The 21,354-nt window shown below is 44.4% G+C and overlaps 1 protein-coding gene across 8 annotated transcripts in view; it reads left to right on the forward strand.

Moving 5' to 3' along the window:
- Positions 1-21,354, forward strand: part of LHFPL2 (LHFPL tetraspan subfamily member 2) — a 241,859-nt gene extending 220,505 nt beyond the window's left edge. For all 8 annotated transcript variants that reach the window (XM_045998990.1, XM_045998991.1, XM_045998984.1 and 5 more), the window contains one exon: positions 17,306-21,354. In XM_045998990.1, coding sequence (XP_045854946.1) covers positions 17,306-17,562 — 257 coding nt within the window. In that variant the 3' untranslated portion in view covers positions 17,563-21,354. The remainder of the gene's footprint in view (positions 1-17,305) is intronic.

Below are 21,354 nucleotides of genomic sequence, written 5' to 3' on the forward strand. Positions count from 1 at the left end.
ATGAGCTCCTTAGAAATTGGTGGAAAGGAGAGTATGTACCCTTCACAACGATCCCGTGGGGAGGCGGGGAGGCGCAGGATAACTTCTGTGCGCCCCAGCGCTTTCATAGCCTTTCCCCCATGGATTTGGAAGGTGGATCCTGAACCAAGAGGGCATCAGTCAGTCTGTATGGGCTCAAGGGATTTGTTCTGGATGGCAGAAGCATGCACACATAGACGCTGCAGTTTCAAGATATCCTCAAGAAGCTAAAGGAAAAGACTCTCACTTTGATTTTTCAGGAGGAAAAAAATAGCTTTTTAAACAATTAGAACCAAGGTATTTGTTAATCTCAACTCTACCAGGAGAACGGTAATCCACCCACAAACTCTAACTGAAGGCCACAGGTGACTCATCCCTCAGCAAATGCTAAAGCCTTATGCGTGGGACTCTTTGACAGCGAAGATAAGCCCTGAGCCTGGTGTCCAGGGCTGTAAGGAAACAGACCCCAAGTGAATTCACTGTAGTCTGCCTAATAGCAAACTCCTGAGCTCAGCAGGGCTGGCTTTCAAATCAGCAGATCAAACAAGTTATTTTCCAAACAGCTGATAAGATAATGTTTTCTGTTCGCCCAATCCTCGGGGAGCCCCCATATATATGTGGTGGTTGGTGGATAAGGGCCTAGAGAAGAGAGAGAGAGGGCCTGGTGCACAGTCCTGACCTGTGTACATGCGGGATATCCTCTGGGGCCCCCGTCTCTCTGAGAGGAATAGCCAGACGATGAAGGACTCAGGCGGTCCTAGGCATTCACAGAATTTGTGAAGTCAGGATTCTGATTTTCAGTTTTGCTTGAGATAAATATGCCACCTCTTTGGGTCTTGCCATTCCTCAACTGAAAAATAGGGGGATTGGAAAATACAATCTTACTTTAGATTTTTAATTCTGTGAAGCTCATTATCCCCTTTTTTATTCTGAAATCTGAAGTTTATCCCCTTCAGCTTGGCATTTTAACCTCCCAGATACGTTAAATAAGATTCATCTTTTCCTTGTCAGAGAATTGCCCCTATTTTATCGCACTGAGACACACAGTGCCTCAGAGGAATGTGTATATATGCTGTGTGCATAGCAAAACTTCTGCTGAGAAGTACTACCAAAGGCTTTTGAAAAGCCGGAAAAAAACAGGCAGATGAAGAGAAGGCAGTGTGCACAGTTTATTAATCCTGTCAAAGAGCCTTGGTTGACAAGAGAAGTGGATTTCTGTGTAATTTTTCTTTACTGTATATATGTCCTCAGCCTTGGTGATTCATGCCTTTACGATGAAATTTACTATCAAAGTTCTGGTATGCAGGCAAAGCTCCTGGTTTGTCATCCCTAAGAATGCTTTTCGTCTTGAGAAACTTAGTGCCTTCTAGTACTTGTAGCTGTCTGTAGCCCGAATGGGGCATCTTGGGCCATAACACCTAAAGCTGTCTTAGTCATTCAGAAGCAACTTACAGATACCTTTTCAGTCTTACTATTTACATGCAGGTTTTTTTTTTTTTTTTAAAGATTTTATTTATTTATTTGACAGAGAGAGATCACAAGTAGATAGAGAGGCAGGCAGAGAGAGAGAGGGAAGCAGGCTCCCTGCTGAGCAGAGAGCCCGATGCGGGACTCGATCCCAGGACCCTGAGATCATGACCTGAGCCGAAGGCAGCGGCTTAACCCACTGAGCCACCCAGGCGCCCTTACATGCAGGTTTTGAAGGGTCGGTGGGGGTGGTGCACAAAGGGAGAGGGAGGGAGAGAATCTGAAGCAGGCTCCAGGCCCAGCATGTAGCCCATCATGGGGCTCAATCCCTTGACTGTGAGATCATGACCAGAGCCGAAATCAAGAGTCGGATGTTTAACCAACTGGGCCACCCGGGCGCCCCCACGAAGTTTTTAATGAGGTGTTAGTCCAGTGAACTCAAGCTCGAAGAATGAAGTGCTCTCGTTTGCTATTTCACGTAAATGACAAGAGTGTTCATTTGGCACAAAGATCAGTGCATGTCGTAGGAATTATTCATACACTCCAATGAATTATTCCTGACCCCCTCCCTCCCTCCCTCTCTCTCTCTATCAGGCCTCTGGGAAGAAGGGTTGAAAAGAAGAAAATAGTAGCATACCTGAGGTGTTAGTCTGTTGGTCACCTATCCATCCCAAGTCTAGATTTTCTAAGAGAACTTTCTCCCCACTCCTCTCACTTATGTTCCCAGTGAATACATGCAGCATCCCAGAAAGTCTGAGATTACTTAAAATTTTGAATTGGCAAGAGATGGAGATTCCTATGTAGTCAGACCACCTCTCTGGAGCCCACTCATCTGAGGGTAAGAACGGAAGTACAGGAAGAAGTAGTTTCTCCGCCCAGACTAGCAGCATCCCCCTCGAGCAGAAAACGTGGGTGAGACTGACTACGCAGTGACTCCCTCATGGTTTGGAGTGGTGGATGCATCTGGAAGGGATGCTTGGTGGGCTCTTTCTCTCCGAATGGAGACCTATACTGGGTAGTTCAGACCAACATAAATGGCTGCCATGGTCCTTGAATCTATGGCTAAGAAAGTTGCCCCACCAGTGTCTGAAACAGCTGACTTGCTTTCTTTCCTGTCGGCCAATCTGTAATAGCATCTGGACGGCCCCAGCCTCAGCCAAGGACTCGGTGCAGCTGCAAGCATCAGTCTTCCCTCCCCTACCCCCCAGTTCTACCGCCCTGGATCTCTTGGAACAAATGGTGAGAAAGGAACTGTTGCCAGTGCAACAAGAGCATTCTTTGGAGATACACTCAGACTGTGTTTGCTCTTAAAACTTTCATTTTGGCAAAAGTAACATTTTTGTAAAATATAACTGGATGAAAAAAGATACTGTAAGCATATTCCTTAGTACAACTTTTAAGATTTTAAAAATTTATTTATTTGACAGAGATCACGGCAGTGGGGGGGGGTAGTTAGTAAGCAGGTTCCCTGCTGAGCAGAGAGCCTGATGGGGGCTCGATCCCAGGACTCTGGGATCATGACCTGAGCTGAAGGCAGAGGCTTACCCCACCGAGCCACCCAGACGCCCTGATTAGTACAACTAATTTTAAAGAGTAAATAGGCCTTGGGTTTGTGTAGCCTAATTGCCTATAGAAAGTGTAACATAAATTATCCAAATCTGGGTATTTTGATTTTAGAAGTGGGTATGAAAGAATTTGCTACTTCAGTGGAACTCTCAGAATCTAGATTAAAAATAATAATAAGATACAACTATTGACTGTTAAGTTAACCCAGATATGGGATTTGCCTTCAAGATCTAGCCTACTGGTGGGCACCCCTCTGACATTTTCTAAATACTTAGCACAGACGCCTTTGGAGTTCAGTACTTCTCTCTCTCGGCAGCAGTGAGAGGTCAGGCCTCACGTGCCTCGGCATCAGCCCTGACCTACCCTTCCGGTGGCTGTGAAGTGGTCGGTAATTGACCTCACTTCTCTGAACCTCTTTTCTCACTTGTAAAAGGGCATGATGACGTATAATACATACCTCAGGGTTGTTCTGTGGATTGAATAAGATCATACGTGAAAAGAAAGGTTTAAGCATAGTACTTGGCACACAGTAAATACTAAGTGGCAGCTTTGTGGTTATTAAAGTTTATCTGCTTCCTTGGCAGGACTTAGTATTTTTTTTTTGTTTCCTAGAATTGCCGCATTTTAAGGAAGAGTGGTTTATCTTCTAGTCTTTGGAACTGAGCTTGTTCTGCTGGGTATCAAGCATCACTATGTTGTATAGGGCCATTCCTGGCCCCTTCATAGCCTGCTTGTGTTGGGGCTGAGTGGTTTTGGGGGGACTGTGGGTGTCCCTGGGTCATTTTTTTTTTTTTTAAAGCAGAAGATAGCAGTTGAGTTGAAAGGAAAACCAAGAATTTCCTCTCACTGCTCTTCACCTGACACACACAGTCTCTCATTTCTTTCCTTACTGGAGGCAGCTCCTCGCCGTTGAGCCTTGACTGCAGGTGGCTTTGCAGGCTCGCTCCACAGACTAAATCACAGGCTGATTGGTCTTCATGAGGTGAAGACTTGTCCAGAACTTGGCAGAGCCAGAAACACGCATCAGTCCGGAGCCCTCTGGGATTCATTACAAAAGCTGGGTAACCGGCCAGCAGGGTCGTCACTGCCAGCTGTCTTCCTTAGGTTGTGACCTGGATGTAATCCATAATGAAACCATAGAACGCAAAGATCCAGGTTTTCCATGATAGCATCAGGCAGTTTGTTTTTAGAAATGCATGTAGGGCTCTCTTAGAAGCCCATGGAATCCCCAGTGACTCAGGTTTGGGACAGAAGCCATTAAAATGAGCTCAGGATTTGGCTGACTTGTTTTGGCTTGGACTGTTCCACTGGGGTTGCCATGAGGGTTGGACCAGCGCATGAGCTGCTGGGCCTGGCTGCTGCTGTCTGTTCAGTCTTCATCCTATGCTTGTTTGCGTCTGCCTGGCTCTCACGCTCTCTGCTCCCCGTAGCCCTGTCTGTCTCTATCCGTTTCAGTCCAGCAGGATTGCTTTAGCAAGCTGCTCCACCAGTCTGACCAGATAGATCACTGTGGGGCTGAACTCTGCCTCTGCTGGTCTGGGAGAGAAGGCGTACTCATGGGACTCCCTCTCTGTTGTCATGGCTCCACCTGCTGTGTGCGGGCTCAGCTTTCTGGGAAGTGAGCAATGATGGAGGATGAAGGAGAAGAATATGCAAAAAAGGGCAAGGAATAAAAGCAGCATCTGAGAGAGGAGACAGGTAGAGGGTTTTGCCTTTGCTGCTTGTAGAATTGCTTTGTCAGAAATCAGAACTATGTAGGAGTATGGATAGGCTGATGAAAGGTGCCATGGTCACTGTCTAGGATTGGGTATTGCCATTGCTGTTTTTCATAGGCTGAACAATAACCTTAGCATCAAGCCAGTCTCAGCATGTATTTTGTATTAACGACTCAACCTGGTCTCAGCATGTATTTTGACCTATACTTTGCTCTACCCATTCACCTCTGGGCCAGAAATATCAGCCACTGGAGAGGAGAAAAATAAGAACAGGGGCTTGCAAAGCACAGGGAGAGAGGAAGAGATTCCTAACTCTTGCAGTGATCTTGTCCTGTAGTTTTACACCTGAAAAACTTACCTGGCTTTGTCCAAGAAGGTAGTGTGACCCTGACTGCCCAACTTCAAAATCCCCTCAGAGAAAAAACATGAGGAAAACAGAGGAAGCATCCTGCGCTTTTCCTTCTTAGAACAAAGCACTGGAAGCTTCTGGCTGTCAAAGGGAGGCTCTTCATTTCTGGCTCTCCAGACAGAGAATGTCTCCCCACAGAAGTCAGGTCTAACAGTTCTATGTCTGAATCTATTTAAGAATACCAGCAATTATGACACATTTACTAATTCATCAACCCCTAGTAACCCCCTGGTAAAAACTGAAGAAATGTTGTACAGTAGGCCAGAATTAAGTTCCAGTTCAAGGAGCTTTTTATGGGATGCCTACTAATTGCAAAGACCTGTACACTCAGGTCTCCAGTCTCTTGAGTTTCTGCTTCCCAGCCATATTAGAGAGTCATTGTTTCATAAACTGTACCCTAGAGAGGCAAAAATATGTATCTAAATGACTATATATAAAGGGAACAGAGAACTCAACCATATCATTAGATCAAAAACTACTCCCTAAAAGCAAGTGGGCCAAGCAGGCATTGATTTGAGTAAATCCAGAGAGCAGGATCTGTTTTTAAAGAATCAGTTGGAAGGTCTAGAAGAAAATTGCAAATTCTCTTAAAATTCAGAAACAGCCATTGATATGCAAATAAAATGTGGAAAGCGGTTTGCCATGGTAACCACTTAATTACAGATGTAAATTATCATGGAGCCATGGATGATGTAGGTTCAGATTCCATGAACAAATAATCACTTAAGTATGGCTCTGAATATTTCCATGAGCAGTTCAGGCAGGCACTCTGCTTTAAGAGCTTAATGCATGGGTCGTATTCTAAGCTGTGATGCCACTTGGAAAGTAATCTACAGTGCTCGCTTCGGCAGCACATATACTAAAATTGGAAAGTAATCTACATCCAGGAATGAAGAACTGCACTCCAGGGGCGCCTGGGTGGCTCAGTGTGTTAAAGCCTCTGCCTTTGGCTCCGGTCATGATCCCAGGGTCCTGGGATCAAGCCCCGCATGGGGCTCTCTGCTCGGCAGGGAGCCTGCTTCCTCCTCTCTCTCTGCCTGCCTCTCTGCCTACTTGTGATCTCTGTTTGTCAAATAAATAAATAAAATGTTTTTTAAAAAAAAAAAAAACCACTCCAACACAGCCAACCAGAGCTACCAGTTCCGTTACTGTACATGGGCTTTCCAGTAGCTTTATTAAATATCCAGGATTCACTCTCTTTTTTATCTTTTATTTTTTAAAAAAGATTTATTTATTTGAGAGAGAGAGGGTGAGTGTACAAGCAGGGTGAGGGGCAGAAGGAGAGGGAGAAGCAGTCTCCCCACTGAGCAGGGAACCTGATGCGGAACTTGATCCCAGGACCCCGGGATCATGACCTGAGCTGAAATCAAGAGTTGGACACTTGGGGCACCTGGGTGGCGCATTGGGTTAAGCCTCTGCCTTCAGCTCTGGTCATGATCCCAGGGTCCTGGGTTCGAGCCCCATATCTGGCTCTCTGCTCAGTGGGGAGCCTGCTTCCCCCCTCTCTCTCTGCCTGCCTCTCTGCCTACTTGTGATCTCTGTCAAATAAATAAATAAAATATTAAAAAAAAAAAAAAGGCACTTAACTGACTGAGCCACCCAGGCACCCCCATGACTCTCCTTTTTAAAAGATAACTCCCAGTACCAATGAAATCTAAAATAAACTTTGAGAATGCAAAGCCAGTATTAAGAATTTCAAACCAAAATGCACAAGTTGCTGTGTGTTGAGAGTTTTGAGGCCAACCTCAAACCTCAGGGTCTTGTGTTGAAGAGACACCTGCTTTAGTGGAAGAGTTATTTAATACTACCTGGACCCTAAGACTAAGACTTCAGCAGGCAAGAAATTTGCTTACTGTCCTAAAAATTTCATAGTTCAAAAACTAGATTTTTTTCACATGTCTTTTACTCTGCTACACATTGCATTTTATTTATCTTGGAAGTTTATTTTGAATGATCAGTGTAATTTGGGTATAGTCAAACAAGCTCTTTCTTAATTTTGCATGTTAGATGAATTATTTATCAAGAAAATATTTCATAAATCCTTCCCAGTTACATGTAGTTTAAAAAATAGCTCCCCCCCCCCCCAAAAGTCTTCTCACTCAGAATGAGAAGGAAACTGTACCACCAATTCACAGGAAGGGACAATCTGGCTAAATTATTTTGTTGGGATGCATTTTAACTGTTAGAGAGTTAAGGCTTTAGAAACTGTCAGTGAAATAATTTGCATATAAACATGAATCATTGCTGAGAAAGACTTCAGGAGGCTTCAACGAGAGAAACTGCATCTTTCTTAAAGATTGTTTCTCTGTATATTTTAAGGGCATCAGACAGTTCGTAATTGATGGTCATTAATTCTGAGTAATTCTAACAGAAACTTCCTCTGGGGGTCTTAGTTGTAAAGTCTTTTTATGACAATTGTGCTCTGATTGTCTTCCAAAGAATTCTCTTTATGTTGCTCTATCATCCGCTGTCCACCCCCGACCCTGGAAAAGTATTTTTCTTGCCAATTATAATTCCCTGGGAGAGTTTTTAGTAGGAAGTCAGTACCATACAAGATTCTTCTGGGGAGATGGTATGAGCATTAATACAAACTTAAAAAAAAAAAAATGACACCTGATCCTTCACTTTTTTTCTCCTTCCCATCAGAAAATCTTGTTGGTTAAAAACCTCTGTTATTAATCATGTATGAAGATGACATGTAGAAATAATCTGCCTAACAAAGACATGTGGTATCATCCGAAAACCCTTTTGATTACCAGTGAACCTTGGCCTTCCAGTTCCTGGTCTGCCTATCAGTGCAGAGTTATCAAATGTCAAAGTTGGGCCCACTCTGGCTTGTCCACAAACTCTTGAGATTTTGAAATGAGGTTCAGCGAAAGTAAGTTTAGATTCTGGATTCCAAAGAGACAGAGAATTCCAAAGAGCCTTCTTACTCTTCAGCCCTATTACTTGTTTCTTAGAAAGGTGTCCCCAGCCTGACACAGGCCACCTCTGCCCTCTTCTCCCCTCTCCTCAGAGGGGCCTCTTGCCCAGCATTTACTGCCTTTGAATGAATCCTGGTGCATCCATTCTGCTGAGGTCTCCAGCGATCCACAGCAAAAAGAAGAAAAGACAGGGACAATGTGAGATTTCATAGAGCTGAATGTATTCCATTTAAAGAACTGTCTTTGATTCTGATTACATCCTTCACCGTTTTTGTGTTAAAATATCCTTTTTAAAAAAATATCCTTTTATGAAATGATGAGGAAAGGAAGAGATGGTTTTCAGTGTCCTTATATTAGCAAAATAAAAATATTGGCCTTCTAGTAATTTTTCTGGTGATTGTACTAGTGTGCGAAGTCCAGAAGTGTGGGAATCACTCTTCTAGAACGTAAGCAAGGGTACACATTGTGTCTTTTTCACATTTCTATCTCTGCTGTTCAGAATGGCCTACATACATAAGTCCTCAGCCAATGTATGCTATTGGTAAAAACGCGATCTGTGTTATGATGATCTCTATAAGCCCAGCCATAAATTTCTAGGTGTCTGGAAAAGAGTAAAGTGTTCTCCAGTGCGGCTAAGCCTCAATCGTGACATGACCTCTGCCCTCCCAGACACGGCATACATAGATTAATGGAGCCATTACCCAAGGAACTAACTGGCAGGCACTAAAACCAAATTCTGTTTTGGCTTTTACATAAATTTTCATTGAAAAATTGAAAAACCTTAATGGGCAAAGTGATGTCAAAGGGATAGATTAACCAAAGATGGCAGTTCTTGGGCAGAAATCCTTGATTCATGTTATAACTAATACTTTGTTGTATTACTTCTGTTTATAAATATTATTCAAATATTCCTGACTCTGAATGGTGAACCTGGCGTTTTGGTACTGAGGATAGTGGTGTGCCTGGCATCTGAGAAGTCAAGCAGGCTGGAATACCATCGCCAGACGGCATTGCAACTTGGGAGATGTAAGCCCAGGACTCTCCTTGGGTGGAGGGACGGGTCCTGAGAGCCACCATCTTGGTGTCTGCAGTTGTCCTAAGCAAAGTGTCACTCCAGCCAGATGGCACAGACTGAGGGCGAGATCCCTGATGTGGGATATGAGATGGGCGCATCTCTCCCAAACACCTGAGGGACTTACGCCCGTGCTGCATAGTTAATGGCAGAAGGATGCAGGAGGAGGAGGGGGGCCTGAGAAATGGAGATCACTGGTGTGTTCTGTGAATTAAGAAAAGCCACTTGAAGAGGGTGAGATGGTAGCACAGTGGCCTGACCTGCTGGTGGAGGATGTAATTTGGGGGCTGTCTGGGAATGCTTTTGGTAAGAACACGGGGTATGTTTGCTTGTGGATTTGCAATTTTAGACAGTTTCCATTCACACAGAATCTGAACAAAGACAAAAATGTATGTGGATTATATGGCTTACATTTTTTCCCTCCAGTCCAGTAGGTTTTAGGCTTGCTTGCAGTTTTCTGCTCCCAGGTGGTCCACATCCTGCAGAAGAGGACATCCTAGCAAACCTGAAATTGTTCTGACCTGTTCACTAGGTTTTCTTTCTAGAAGTTTCTTTAGCCAGGGGCAGCCATTCCACAGTGGCAAATGTAGTGAAGTGAGGAGGCCAGTGACATTCGGCCTGTTCTGAAAGAGAAGGTGTGTATAGAACTTCTTTATTCGTTGTTGTCTTGCTGTGGCGTTAGCAAACCAGCCTGAGTGAACAATAGGTGACCCTTTATTTGGGGGCAGCCTTTCCCTCCCTCTGCCCCCTCACAGCACTGGACCGCACAGATGCTTTTGTCTTAAAAGCTGGTGTCGGGTTCGCAGTAAAGCAGCAGCAGCCGAGCACAATGGCTCGGGAGTGGCGTCTGGAGCCCTCCCGCCTGGATCTGAGGCCCGGCTCAGATCAGTGCAGGCTTCAGCTTCCTCGTCTATCAGGTGGTCATAGGAATAGTACCAACCTCCAAAGCTTGTGAAAAGGACTGAACCAACTAAATTTAAAGGGCTTCCCCAGTGCCTGGCACATTGTAGTGCTCAGTAAGCATCAGGGGTTGCCACTGTTAGTTTAAGTTACTCTGACCATTAAAAGGTTCTAATCATCTGTATAATCTTCCAGGCTTAAGGTATTAGTTGTGAATGGAATTTGGGAGAAGGTATAGCTTTAGCTCCATGTCATCTTTACTTAGAATCTAGCATTTTTGTCATAGAAGACCTTTCCAAAAGGTTCTTTTGAAGATGTGAAGACTAGAAAGAAAATAGGAATCAGAATTGACGTGTGAAGTCAGCCCACAACACAACCTGTGTGGAGGACTGTGGTGTAGACGCTGAGTGTGGATTTGGGATAGGGATGGAGACATAGAAGCCAGGGAGTGGGAAACATACTTCTCACCACCATTAACAAGTTTCCAGTTGAATGGGAGTCCCTCTGAGCTCAAACAGTTGCTGTTCCTTTATGGGACAAATGGATATGTCACAGTTAAGACTTCTGATTTTTACTCTCACTATTCTATACAGTTTTTCAGATAGTTGTACTTGCTCCTTAGAATTTCACAGGTAAACATTTTAAATAAAAAGTACATTTCTTCTTTCTTAAAAGAGTAGAGAGAACCTGGTTTAGCCTTGTGTTATGACAGAATGATCGCTACAGAATGTCTCACCAAGTCCCTGCACGTGAGGAGTATGTAGGTTCATAGCATGACGACTGGGGCGAGAACAGCGTGATGACCAGTTCAGTGGGTGGGACCTGGACATGGTCTGACAAGGTGTGCCTTTCTCAGAGTCTGATACGTTTGCTGGGAAAGAGAAGTGTCCCCACCTAACAACAGTTGATGACCTACCAGCAGCTATTAAGGACTGCCAAAATGACTTCCAGCTGTCAGCATAAAAGAGGACTTGGGGAAAAACTGAAATTTAGATGAAGAGAGCTATAGTGTACAGATAAATGTTAACCAGCATCCCTGCATTTGTTGTAAACCACTGTGTGTACATCACTCGTTCTGCCACATGATGGGCCCAGTCCGAGAGCTACGTAGCTGCACATGGTATTCCTCTCCCGGAATGCAGACTGCACGCACCAGGTGCTCATTGGCGTCCCTGCCTTCGGGGCTGCTGCGGGGAGCGGGCCTTCCCTGCGCCCGAGAACAGTTCTGCGTTCTCTGCCTCCAAGGCTGGCATGTTCTGTTGGTCTTTCCATTGTCCAGGCTCCTGCTGCTTCTGGACACCACCCTTCCCTCTTCTGCAAACACCACAGCCCCCCTCCTTCTTCATTTACCCTTGTACCTCTCTGTTTTCTGTCACCTGCCATTCTTCCTGAACTTCTCCACGTCTGCCCCTGCACTGCTGCCCTCCCAGTCAGTGGCCTGGAAAGGCCCCACAGGAACGAAGCTTCTTTCTCCCACCAGTTTAGAAACTTGGCAAGTGTGTTACCTTGATTTCCTTTAAAGCGTAACATCTGCATCACAGTGCCCTGTCCTCTCATTCACCCAACAAATATTACTAAGCACCAGTTACATGTCCTAGATTGTTTTAAGCAATTGGGATACATAAAGAATAACTGACAAAGTTCTTCCTCCTTACGGAGTTTACACTGAAGATGGTGGAGACAGACTGTGAACTAAGTAAGTTATTATATTAAAAGGTGGTGGGGACTATGGAAGAAAGAAAAGGTGTAGCCAGGGTAAGAGAGGTGAGGTATGCTGGGATGGTAAGAGGACAAGTTATAATAGTAAATAGGATAGTCAGGGTAGGATTCAGGGAGAACCGATTTAAAGACTTGATGGAGATAAAGGAGTCAGCCATATGGGGAATCAGGAAGAGCTTTGCAGGCCCAGGAAACAGAACGAAGACCTTGCTGGTAAGAGTAATGTGGGCTCTGAGGGAGAGGAGTCAAAAATTATTCTAAGGTTTTGGCCTGAAGGGGTATAAGAGTTGAACTCCCATTTGCTGACATGAAGTGCTCAGGGCAAAGACAAGACTGTGAAGTGGGGAGTGGCAAGCAGGAGTTAGGTTTGGACGTAATTTTCAAGTACCTCCTTAGACATCCAAGTGGAGGTTAAGCAGGCAACTGGATAGCAGATCTGGGTATCAGAGTGCAGGCGATGTCAGCCTGGGGTGTTTAAAGCTGTGGGACCAAGTGTGATCAGTAAGAATACAGAGAAGAGGACAAAGGATTGAGCCCTGGACACTCCAGTGCTAAGATACCAGAAAGTTAATGACGGCAAAGGAGACTGAGAAGGAAAAGCCAACACAGCATCCCACCTAGAATACTGGTGGATGCTCTGACATGCTTGCAAGGAGGACTGTCCTGTCTTCGTTTTCTTCTAAGCCTATACTTAGTATTCTTTTCTTTTCTTTTGAACTTGCTGATTGAACGTATCACTCCCAATAAGCCTAGAGTGTTCTTTGAGCCGTGTCCTAGAATGGGACTGGGATACTGGAAGCCAGTCCCTCTCTCGTCTGATTTGCTTTACTTCCGGTTGGAGAGATGGCTGCCTGGAGCAAGGGAACGAGTTGGAGGGAGTGTGGTGGCGGGGGCAGCCTCCTGGCATTATGCTTTAGTGAACTGAGCCGGCTCAACAAAAACTGGAGTGTAGGCTAAGCTAGGTCCACATCCCACATCTCTGAGTCACAGGGTAGACCCAAAGGGAATCAGCAAGGGGTCCTAAATGAGTCAGTGGCTATTTCAAAGAAATGAATTGAACTCTTGACCTCTGTTATCCAAAGTTAACTGTGACACACCCATCAGGTTTATGGTAAGTGCTGAGACAAAACTGCCATGTAGACTAAGAGCAATAAAGTTTTCTGCCCTCAAGGGGCTCAGAGTCCTACTAGGGTACTGCTCTATCTCAGGGCTGAGTATAATGACTGGCACTTAGGTAACTCAATAAATAGTTGTCGAGTAAATTAACAGTACGATGAAGAGCTGAAGAGAGACCTTCCCTTTGGTCTCCAGCTGTAACCCACAATCACGCTGAGAGTCCCTGAGTATACTGCAGACTGAGGACCAGAGAAACCATGCTAAGTTTGTAGCAGACTTGGTATGTCTGACTATATTCTAATGTCTGTTGTTTGACATGCCTATTTAAGACTTCAGTTTTGTCTCATTAGTTGATATCATTAATCCTACTTGGAATTCAGGGCATAAGTTTGCTTCTAAACATTGGGATTCAGAGCCTGGAACAGGACAGTGTGACAGGCTAAACTAGCCAGCTAAGAGTCTCTCCTTCCTTTCATTCTCATTGATTGGTATCTGTCAAGTTATTTTACTGGTTTTCACGGGGGACACTGTGGTTTGGAGATTTTATTATGGGTTTAACTATGTTCCAAGCCCTCTTCTGAGTACTGGCATTACAGTGGTAAATGCGTAATACAAAAATCCCTGCTCTCATGGAGTTTCAAGACTAGGATGGAGATGGATAACCAAAGATGTAAAACAGGAGGTTGAACTATAGGATATGTCCATTTTTATAGGTCAAAATGGTCGAATATTGCAAGTTTCATATGACTCATATTCTGTTGGTCATAAATGCTAAGGAGAAATAAAGCAAGGAAAGGGGGAGGAGGTAGGTGATTGAATTTTAAGTAGAGTGGAATGGAAGACCACACCTACAACGTGGCAATTGAATGTGGCCTAAAAGCTGTCTGGAGGGAAAGTACTGCAGGTGAGAGAAAGAGCAAAGGCCCGAGCGTGGCTGGTACTGTGTGCAAGGAAAAGCCCCCTAGCTAGTAGAAGGCAGGAGTGGAGAGCACAGGTGAGAACAGCAGAGGTATGTTTGCATAGGTAATAGCCAGCCGGATCATAGGGCTTTGAGGGCCACGAGACAAAGAGAAGATTGGATTTTACCCTGAGTTGGGGAAATTTAATGGTTTTTTTCTTTTCTCACTTTTACTAAGAAGCAAAATTACTCTGTTCAGGCAGTGTTTGATGACTAAGGAATGCTTATTAGGGCCCAGGATCTACCACTGCCCAGGCGGCTGCACTGGGCCCAAGAGCAATGGAATCAGGATGTTGCAAGGTAAGGACTCTTGCAGTTTTGCTGGAGAGAAAACCTGAATTGTTAAACTTACTGGAATTCCTTTGGTAGATAACCTTTGTCTAAATACTAGAAAGATGAAAAATATTTTTAAATTATTTTTGCTCACCTGAAGGCCCACTGTTTTTCTCTCAGTGAGACGTAGGTCTTGCATTTTCATGGCATCAGTGGTATTAATGACAACTCTGCTGAGTGCTAGGAGGAGAGGTCACCAGCTAGGGCAAGGTAGACAGGGACAGTTTCCACCCTCTGACCCTCTGCAGATTTGGAGAAGGCACTCTTGGTGTTTGTCTAGGTTGGCTGCATGTGTGTGTCAGCACAGATCACGTCCACTGGGGCCTGCAGACATACTAGCCCACATTTTACTACCCTCCCACGTAGACTGCCCTGTGGGCTTATGAATATTCAAGCTGAAGCTTTGGACAAACTCTAGGTTATTGAAAGTCTCCCTGCTGTCCTTATTCACCAATTAATTGGCCAGTAGCTACCACAGGATGTTAAGATGGGCTGAAACACCTCAGGAATCTTGGCTGAGCTATTAGAAAGGGGGACAGCCAGGAGTGCTGGGCAGTGGTGCTGGAGTGAATGTTCGTGACGGTGCTGTGAAAAGCAATCTGATGTTGTGAAAATAAGGATGATATTATTTATTTTAAAACTGCCTACTTCCCAGAAGTGTCTGAGACAGCCAAATTAAGGTATTCTGAATGTCCTATGACTAGCTAGATCCCAGCCTGGGGAGCAGAGCTGCCGGGGGACCATATACTCCATGCTGTCTTTGGTCCCAATCATACTAAAACACATTAATTTTCAGGGTACCTGGGTGGCTCAGTGGGTTAAGCCTCTGCCTTCTGCTTAGGTCATGATCTCAGGGTCCTGGGATAGAGCCCCACATCGGGCTCTCTGCTCAGCAGGGAGCCTGCTTCCCCTTCTCTCTCTGCCTCTCTGCCTACTTGTGATCTCTGTCAAATAAATAAATAAAAATCTTAAAAAAAAAACATTAATTCTACTTATTGGGCTTAAGTCACATAATACAAATGATAATGACAATTAATATTTAATTGGAGACAATTTAAATATGAATCCTCTGATCTTTTTAAAAAGTATTATTTATTTGAGAGAGAGCACAAGCAGGGGGTAGTGGCAGAGGGAGAAGCAGGCTCCCCGCTGAGCAGGGAGCCCGCCTTGGCAACTCAGTCCCAGGACCCTGAGATCATGACCCGAGCTGAAGGCAGATGCTTAACCAGCTGAGCCACCCAAGCACCCAACACTCTGGGCTTTTAAAGGGACAAGCAGCTAATGCTCCCTTGCCTGGGACAGGCACCAGAGCTTGACAGGAGAGGCAGTGAGCTAGAGAGTGCCTCTGAATCCTTCTAGAAGTCCCAGGGATGCTACCTCACTGTTTCCAGGGTGGTAACTGAGGACCTGAGGGCAGAGACTACCAAAATTGTAGCTTGGGTTCTCCCCCTCCCCAAATTATTATACCTTTCAAAATATACCCTTAAAACGGACCTGATTTGCTTATTCATAAATGGTAAACTTTAAACTGCTTGTGTTTATATATGGGAGTGGTCTGCCAAAGGCTTTAACCTATTACCAGTTGCTAGTGTATGTTCCAGTTTTGTTATGGCTATTACTGTTACAGACTATATATGTTTTTACACACTTGCCAGTTTTACAGGTGAAGAATCATACTCAGACAAGTTAAGAAACTTTCCTAAGGTCACCCACTTCATAAATGGCAAGAGCTTGGATTCCTTACCTCAGAGCTCTTAACTACTAATCAACCTACTCTTAGCGAGTCTGCTAAAACCTTGCATATTCTAGAGTACCAACACATTCTCCACTGGGAGTCTAATTCTTGGGGGAATTAGCTCCATGCCCCCAGTCATTTCTAACAGCACCCCTCTGGGGTGCCTCAGTCAGCTGTCCTTTCCCTTCTGACCCTGGAGTGCATTTCCCTCCTGCTGCCCAGCTCTCTGACCTATGCAGAAATAAAGGATTACAGGGTTAGAAAGACTTCTTTCTCTAAGCACTCTTCTTCAGACAGTGAACATAGGAACCACTTCCCTATATTCCATCCCTGCTAGAAAGTCCCCTAAGGCAATTCGGGAAGTAGGGAAAATCAGATCCAAAATCAGATCTGAACTGCCAGGCCAGAAGATGCCATCATAAGATGAAGACAGCTGTGATCTGTGGACTGAAACCCTGTCCTGGATCACCCTTCAAGCCTAATACTACCACAGGTTCAGTCATGTTCTTTTTGTGGGAGAGTGCCTGTAAATGACTTTGAAGCTTTGGTGGGGTAAAACCCAGAGAACTTCAGTAAAGGTAGGAAAAGAGAACTTAGAACCACGATTGAATTAGGAGGATAGAATTGCTACTTCAAGGTATCTAAAAAAACAGCTTTTGGAGGGGGGTAAAAAGTTAGCAATCTGGATTTATATTAGGTGTCATTTTCTCCTGCCACATAAAATATAAGCCATCCTCTTACAGCTGTTCCAGCACAAAAGCAGCCATAGGCAAAGTCCATAAACATATGGGCATGGGGTACATCTCAATAAAAATTTCTTTAGAGGGGCACATGGATGGCTCAGTCATTAAGCATCTGCCTTTGGCTCAGGTCATGATCCCAGGGTCCTGGGACTGAGCCCTACTTCAGGTGCCCTGCTCAGTGGGGAGCCTGCTTCTCCCTCTCCCACCCCCGCTCTGCTGCCCCCTGCCAAGCTTGTGCTCATTTGCTTGCTCTCAAATAAAATCTTAAAAACAACTTTATAGAGCCCAGTCCACATTTCACTTGTGGGGGCCTGAGTTTGCCAGCTTCTGCCTTAAACCAAAAGGGAAATGCTCACTGTGATAGTAACAGGTTTAAATTTGCTTTTCTAGAAGACAGATATTAATGGATTCACATTCCAGCATCCACCAAAGAGGCTGGATATACCTCTACGAAAATGATGGCATTTCTCGATTGGATCAGATTAGTTGCATGGAACAGTCCCTGACGCTCCTACCCCACAGATGCCGCTGCCTGGGGTGGGCGGAGGAAGAGCAGTTCCAGCCTCTCCAGTTACTCGCTGTACACCGTAAAGTCAGGGGGTTTCACCTGTTTTCTCTCCTGCCTCACAGGCTTGTTCCTGATCCTGGGTCTGATACTCTACCCGGCAGGCTGGGGCTGCGCGAAGGCCGTAGGCTACTGCGGACACTATGCCTCAGCCTATAAGCCCGGAGACTGCTCCTTGGGCTGGGCCTTTTACACCGCCATCGGGGGCACGGTCCTCACCTTCATCTGTGCCGTCTTCTCCGCCCAAGCAGAAATTGCAACCTCCAGTGACAAAGTACAGGAAGAAATCGAAGAGGGGAAAAACCTCATCTGCCTACTTTAGTTTGGAAGAGACCTACGTGCCATTTTCTTCCAGGTAACCTTGTGAAACAGTACTCCTCTGGTTTCATCGTCTGAGTCCAGTGAAGAACTAGCCTTTATCTATCAAAGCCTACATTCCACGGCCCCAAGCCTTAACAGGACCAGTGCGGGGCAACGTCCAGCTAAGTGAGTGCATTCGAGGGCCGCAGTTCAAACTCTCGGAGATGGAATACGAAACTACTGCACGAACCCTGACACACAGCTGACAAGTCTATCTTCTCCAGGGCTCATGAAGAAGAATGATCTAAACCATCAAGACAGCAGTTCGTCTGGTAACAGGAGGCCAGAGCTACATGTGCAGGCTATTCTGAGATGTATTTCTGCCACTAGGTTGCATGTCTGTAAGCATCCCTGCCTCAGAATGAGCTTTCGGGGTTGGAGGTTTGGTCTCCTCCTAGTTGTTCTTCCGAGACTAAAATGAAGATTGCATACTTACAGGGGATAGCTTATGTGCTCGAGGGCATAATATGACCAGAGGGGTCAGCAGGTTAGTGTGGAATCCCATTGTGGAACATGCTCTAGGCTGAATTCTAGGGTAAGGTTGGACTGACTGAACTGTCTCTCCAAGATTTTAGAAATCTGACTAAGGGAAGAATAAGGACCGATATGATCATGGGAATAAAAGTCAAAAATTCTGCTAGGGAAGACAAATTCATTGCACTGCCCAGCAGTCAGGCTAGCACCAGTACTGGTCCAGGCTCCTTGTCTAAAGGAGATCCTGTGTTTTTCTCCTAGGGTTAGGATCGAGCTTTGACTGCCAAAAGGAAACCTCACCCTGTCTCCTCATTCTAGGAACAGAGGTCTCCAAGCCAACTGTGGCTCATTCAGATGTTCACTGGGAGAACTTACCAGAATCTCAGCACTTGTGGGGAGACCTTCTCCCACTGTTTCGTAACCATGTGGTAGTCGGCTATATTTCCAACCCCAGCAGCACAGAATGACCTTTGCAGGAAAAAAGGAGCTAGTCATGGGAGTTAAGTTTCTCCAGTTACTAGTGTTATTTCTGAAAGCAGACTGCAGCATTAAAATTACTTCAGTAGGTGAGTTGCCTCAAACCTTCATACCCAGAGAAGTACAGAGTAGAAATTTAATGCAAAAACAAGAGTGCCTAGCATCTGCCTATGCCTATTTACAAAAAGAATGGAACACCACTATTAAAAGGGATTCAGGAACTTAAAATCTATTATCTATGAATTTCCAGTAAAATTGATTCAGAAAAATGGTATTAGCCACCACCTCAAATTTCCTTTGGAATGATCTCAGTAGCAAGAACCTAGCTGGTATTACCCAAAGCTTCAGAATTGCAGAATGATATAGAAACACTGCTTCACGTAGTTTAAGCAAGTGGAGGGGACCTCTGAGATTTCTGGAAGAATTAAAAGTACAGGTCTATTTGGGCTTATGAATCTGTTCCCCTGAGAGCTTGCTGTGTGTTGAAAGCTTAACAAATAATGACTTTGTACCTTCTTTGGGTAAGGTATTGTATGCTAAGGGCCACCAGGCACAGAAACCAGATTCAGATTTTACAACACTGCCCATAGCGAATCATATCGAGGCTGAGTCTAAAACCATGCCTCGGTGCAAAACAAACAGTTGCTTTATGTGTAGATGGAATGGGGCAACTGAAGTTTTATTCCCTTCTGGCCTTTGGCCTATACCACAAACCATCTTATCACACAGATTAAGAGCTAAGGGCAGGAGGGGTGGTGGTGTAGAACCAGACCTTAATTGGTTCACCATTCGTAGACCAAAGTTCAGAATAAGCAAGATTTAAGTTCTACAACCTTGTTTTGTTTTGTTTTGAAAAGAGAAGGAGTAAATAGCCTCATAGCAGCCTACTGTGGGGGCTCAGGAAACATTAATCCTAACACCACACAGAAATAGGGTATGGAAGCCCCAGGACAGGGTTCCTATCCCTGCTGTGTGTTTTTATGCTCTAACCAACTTTCAGTGCCCAGTCACTACTTTTTAACCCTTGGCAGTAATTTTCATTCCAAAAAACAGCGGTTAAAGGAGATTCCTTTCATCAGCAGATTGGCTCCAAAATCAGTGTTAGGAAATGGGTTCTGTAACTCCCTTTTCACAGACAAGTTAAAGTCGTAAGCTCTGAGGACCTTCTGAGAATGGCCATCATCTTTACTCCCAGACTGCTCTTTGGCTAAGGTGGTGGTGTAGCTCCAGAACACCTGATAAAACAGTCACAAATGAAAACGTTACTTCTCTTGGCCAGAAGGAATTCACCTGACAGTGTTTTTATTCCTTTTGTCCAAATGCTACAGACAACAAAGCACAGCACACACATCACCCCAAACCACTACAAAGTACTTAAATACTGACTGAATTCAAAGCAGAGCAGAGATGGAATTTCTGTAGCAGAGACCGAGTAAGAACTAATGTTGGACCTTTTAAACCTTCCATCCGTTAGCCAGGCTTTGGGAAAAATGAAACCTTAAAATCATGCTAGTCTACACCAAAACTGTATAGCTCTTTAAAAACCACTGAATATGAGGAATGTATTAGACATATGTTAAATAATTGGGCTGATTGTTGAACCACATTTTCCTAATAAATATCAATCACCTAATCACCTCAGTCCAAAAATTTAATACACCTGGACCATTACTACTACCGGAAAAGTCTTATTTATTTTTGCCTGCATCTGCGCTTAAAGTTCTGTGATGGGCTGGGCTTCTCAATGAACTCCAAGAAGGCAGAAATACTTGCCTTGGATTCTGTGGATTTTTTTTTAAACCTGTGTGCTAATTCAACAGTTGTTACATTAATTGTGTAAGGATTTTTGTACAGTTTTCCAACATCTGTGGTGTAATGATCTTGTTAAACATGTGAAGTGCCATAGCCTCTTTTTATGTGTAGCATATTTAAAATATATGTATGTATATTATACATACACAAGTCTGTGTGAAGATGTGCAATAACAGGTGTATGTATGTTTTGTGTTTTTGGAAACTGGACAGGAGTCAGAACAGGGATTATTTCTGTTTTGGCAAAGGAGAGTTCAACATTTTTGCCTTCATGGCCTAGTCATTAACCCATAACAATTTAAATGCTACACAAACTGATGTGAAGACAAGACTGGTATGAAATCATTGATTCCTGGGTCTAAATTAAAATAATCACTAGATTTATGTGAAAATTAAGCCAGCACCAGGCCCAGTTAATGCTAGTCTTTCATGTGAAATGTGAAGCTGCCACATTGCCTTTTCTGTTAGTGCAAAACTAGTAGCTGGTACATAATCACTAAGGAGCTTTTTCTTAACATGCTTTGATAGACCACGTTAATGCTAGACCACTATTTAAGGGCTGATCTCACACCTTCTTCGCCGTAAGAGTCTGGCTTAGAACAGACCTCTCTGTGCAATAACATGTGGCCACTAGAAATCCCTGGCCTGCATTTGTATTTGGGCAGCAATGACTCCCAAGGGCCAAAAGAGTTAAAGGCCTTTATGACTGGGATTTCTTCTGAGACTGTGGTGAAACTCCTTCCAAGGCCCGGGGGGTCATTAGGTGCTTTGGAGGAACTCAGCATCACTTGATATTCAGTAGCCACTTGAGCCAAATAGAAAACTGTATTTACCACTAATGGACTCAATTTGAGCCTTCAAATTTATGGTTATCCTATTATATTGTAAACTAAATACATTGTTTGTCTAGCATTGATTAGGTTCCTGTGCATATGTATTTCACAATGCCCTCCCCTCCCCAGATTGGAATTAAACCAGATTTTGGAAACTCA

The sequence above is a fragment of the Meles meles genome, chromosome 3, assembly GCF_922984935.1.
Source record: "Meles meles chromosome 3, mMelMel3.1 paternal haplotype, whole genome shotgun sequence".
Taxonomy (NCBI): domain Eukaryota; kingdom Metazoa; phylum Chordata; class Mammalia; order Carnivora; family Mustelidae; genus Meles; species Meles meles.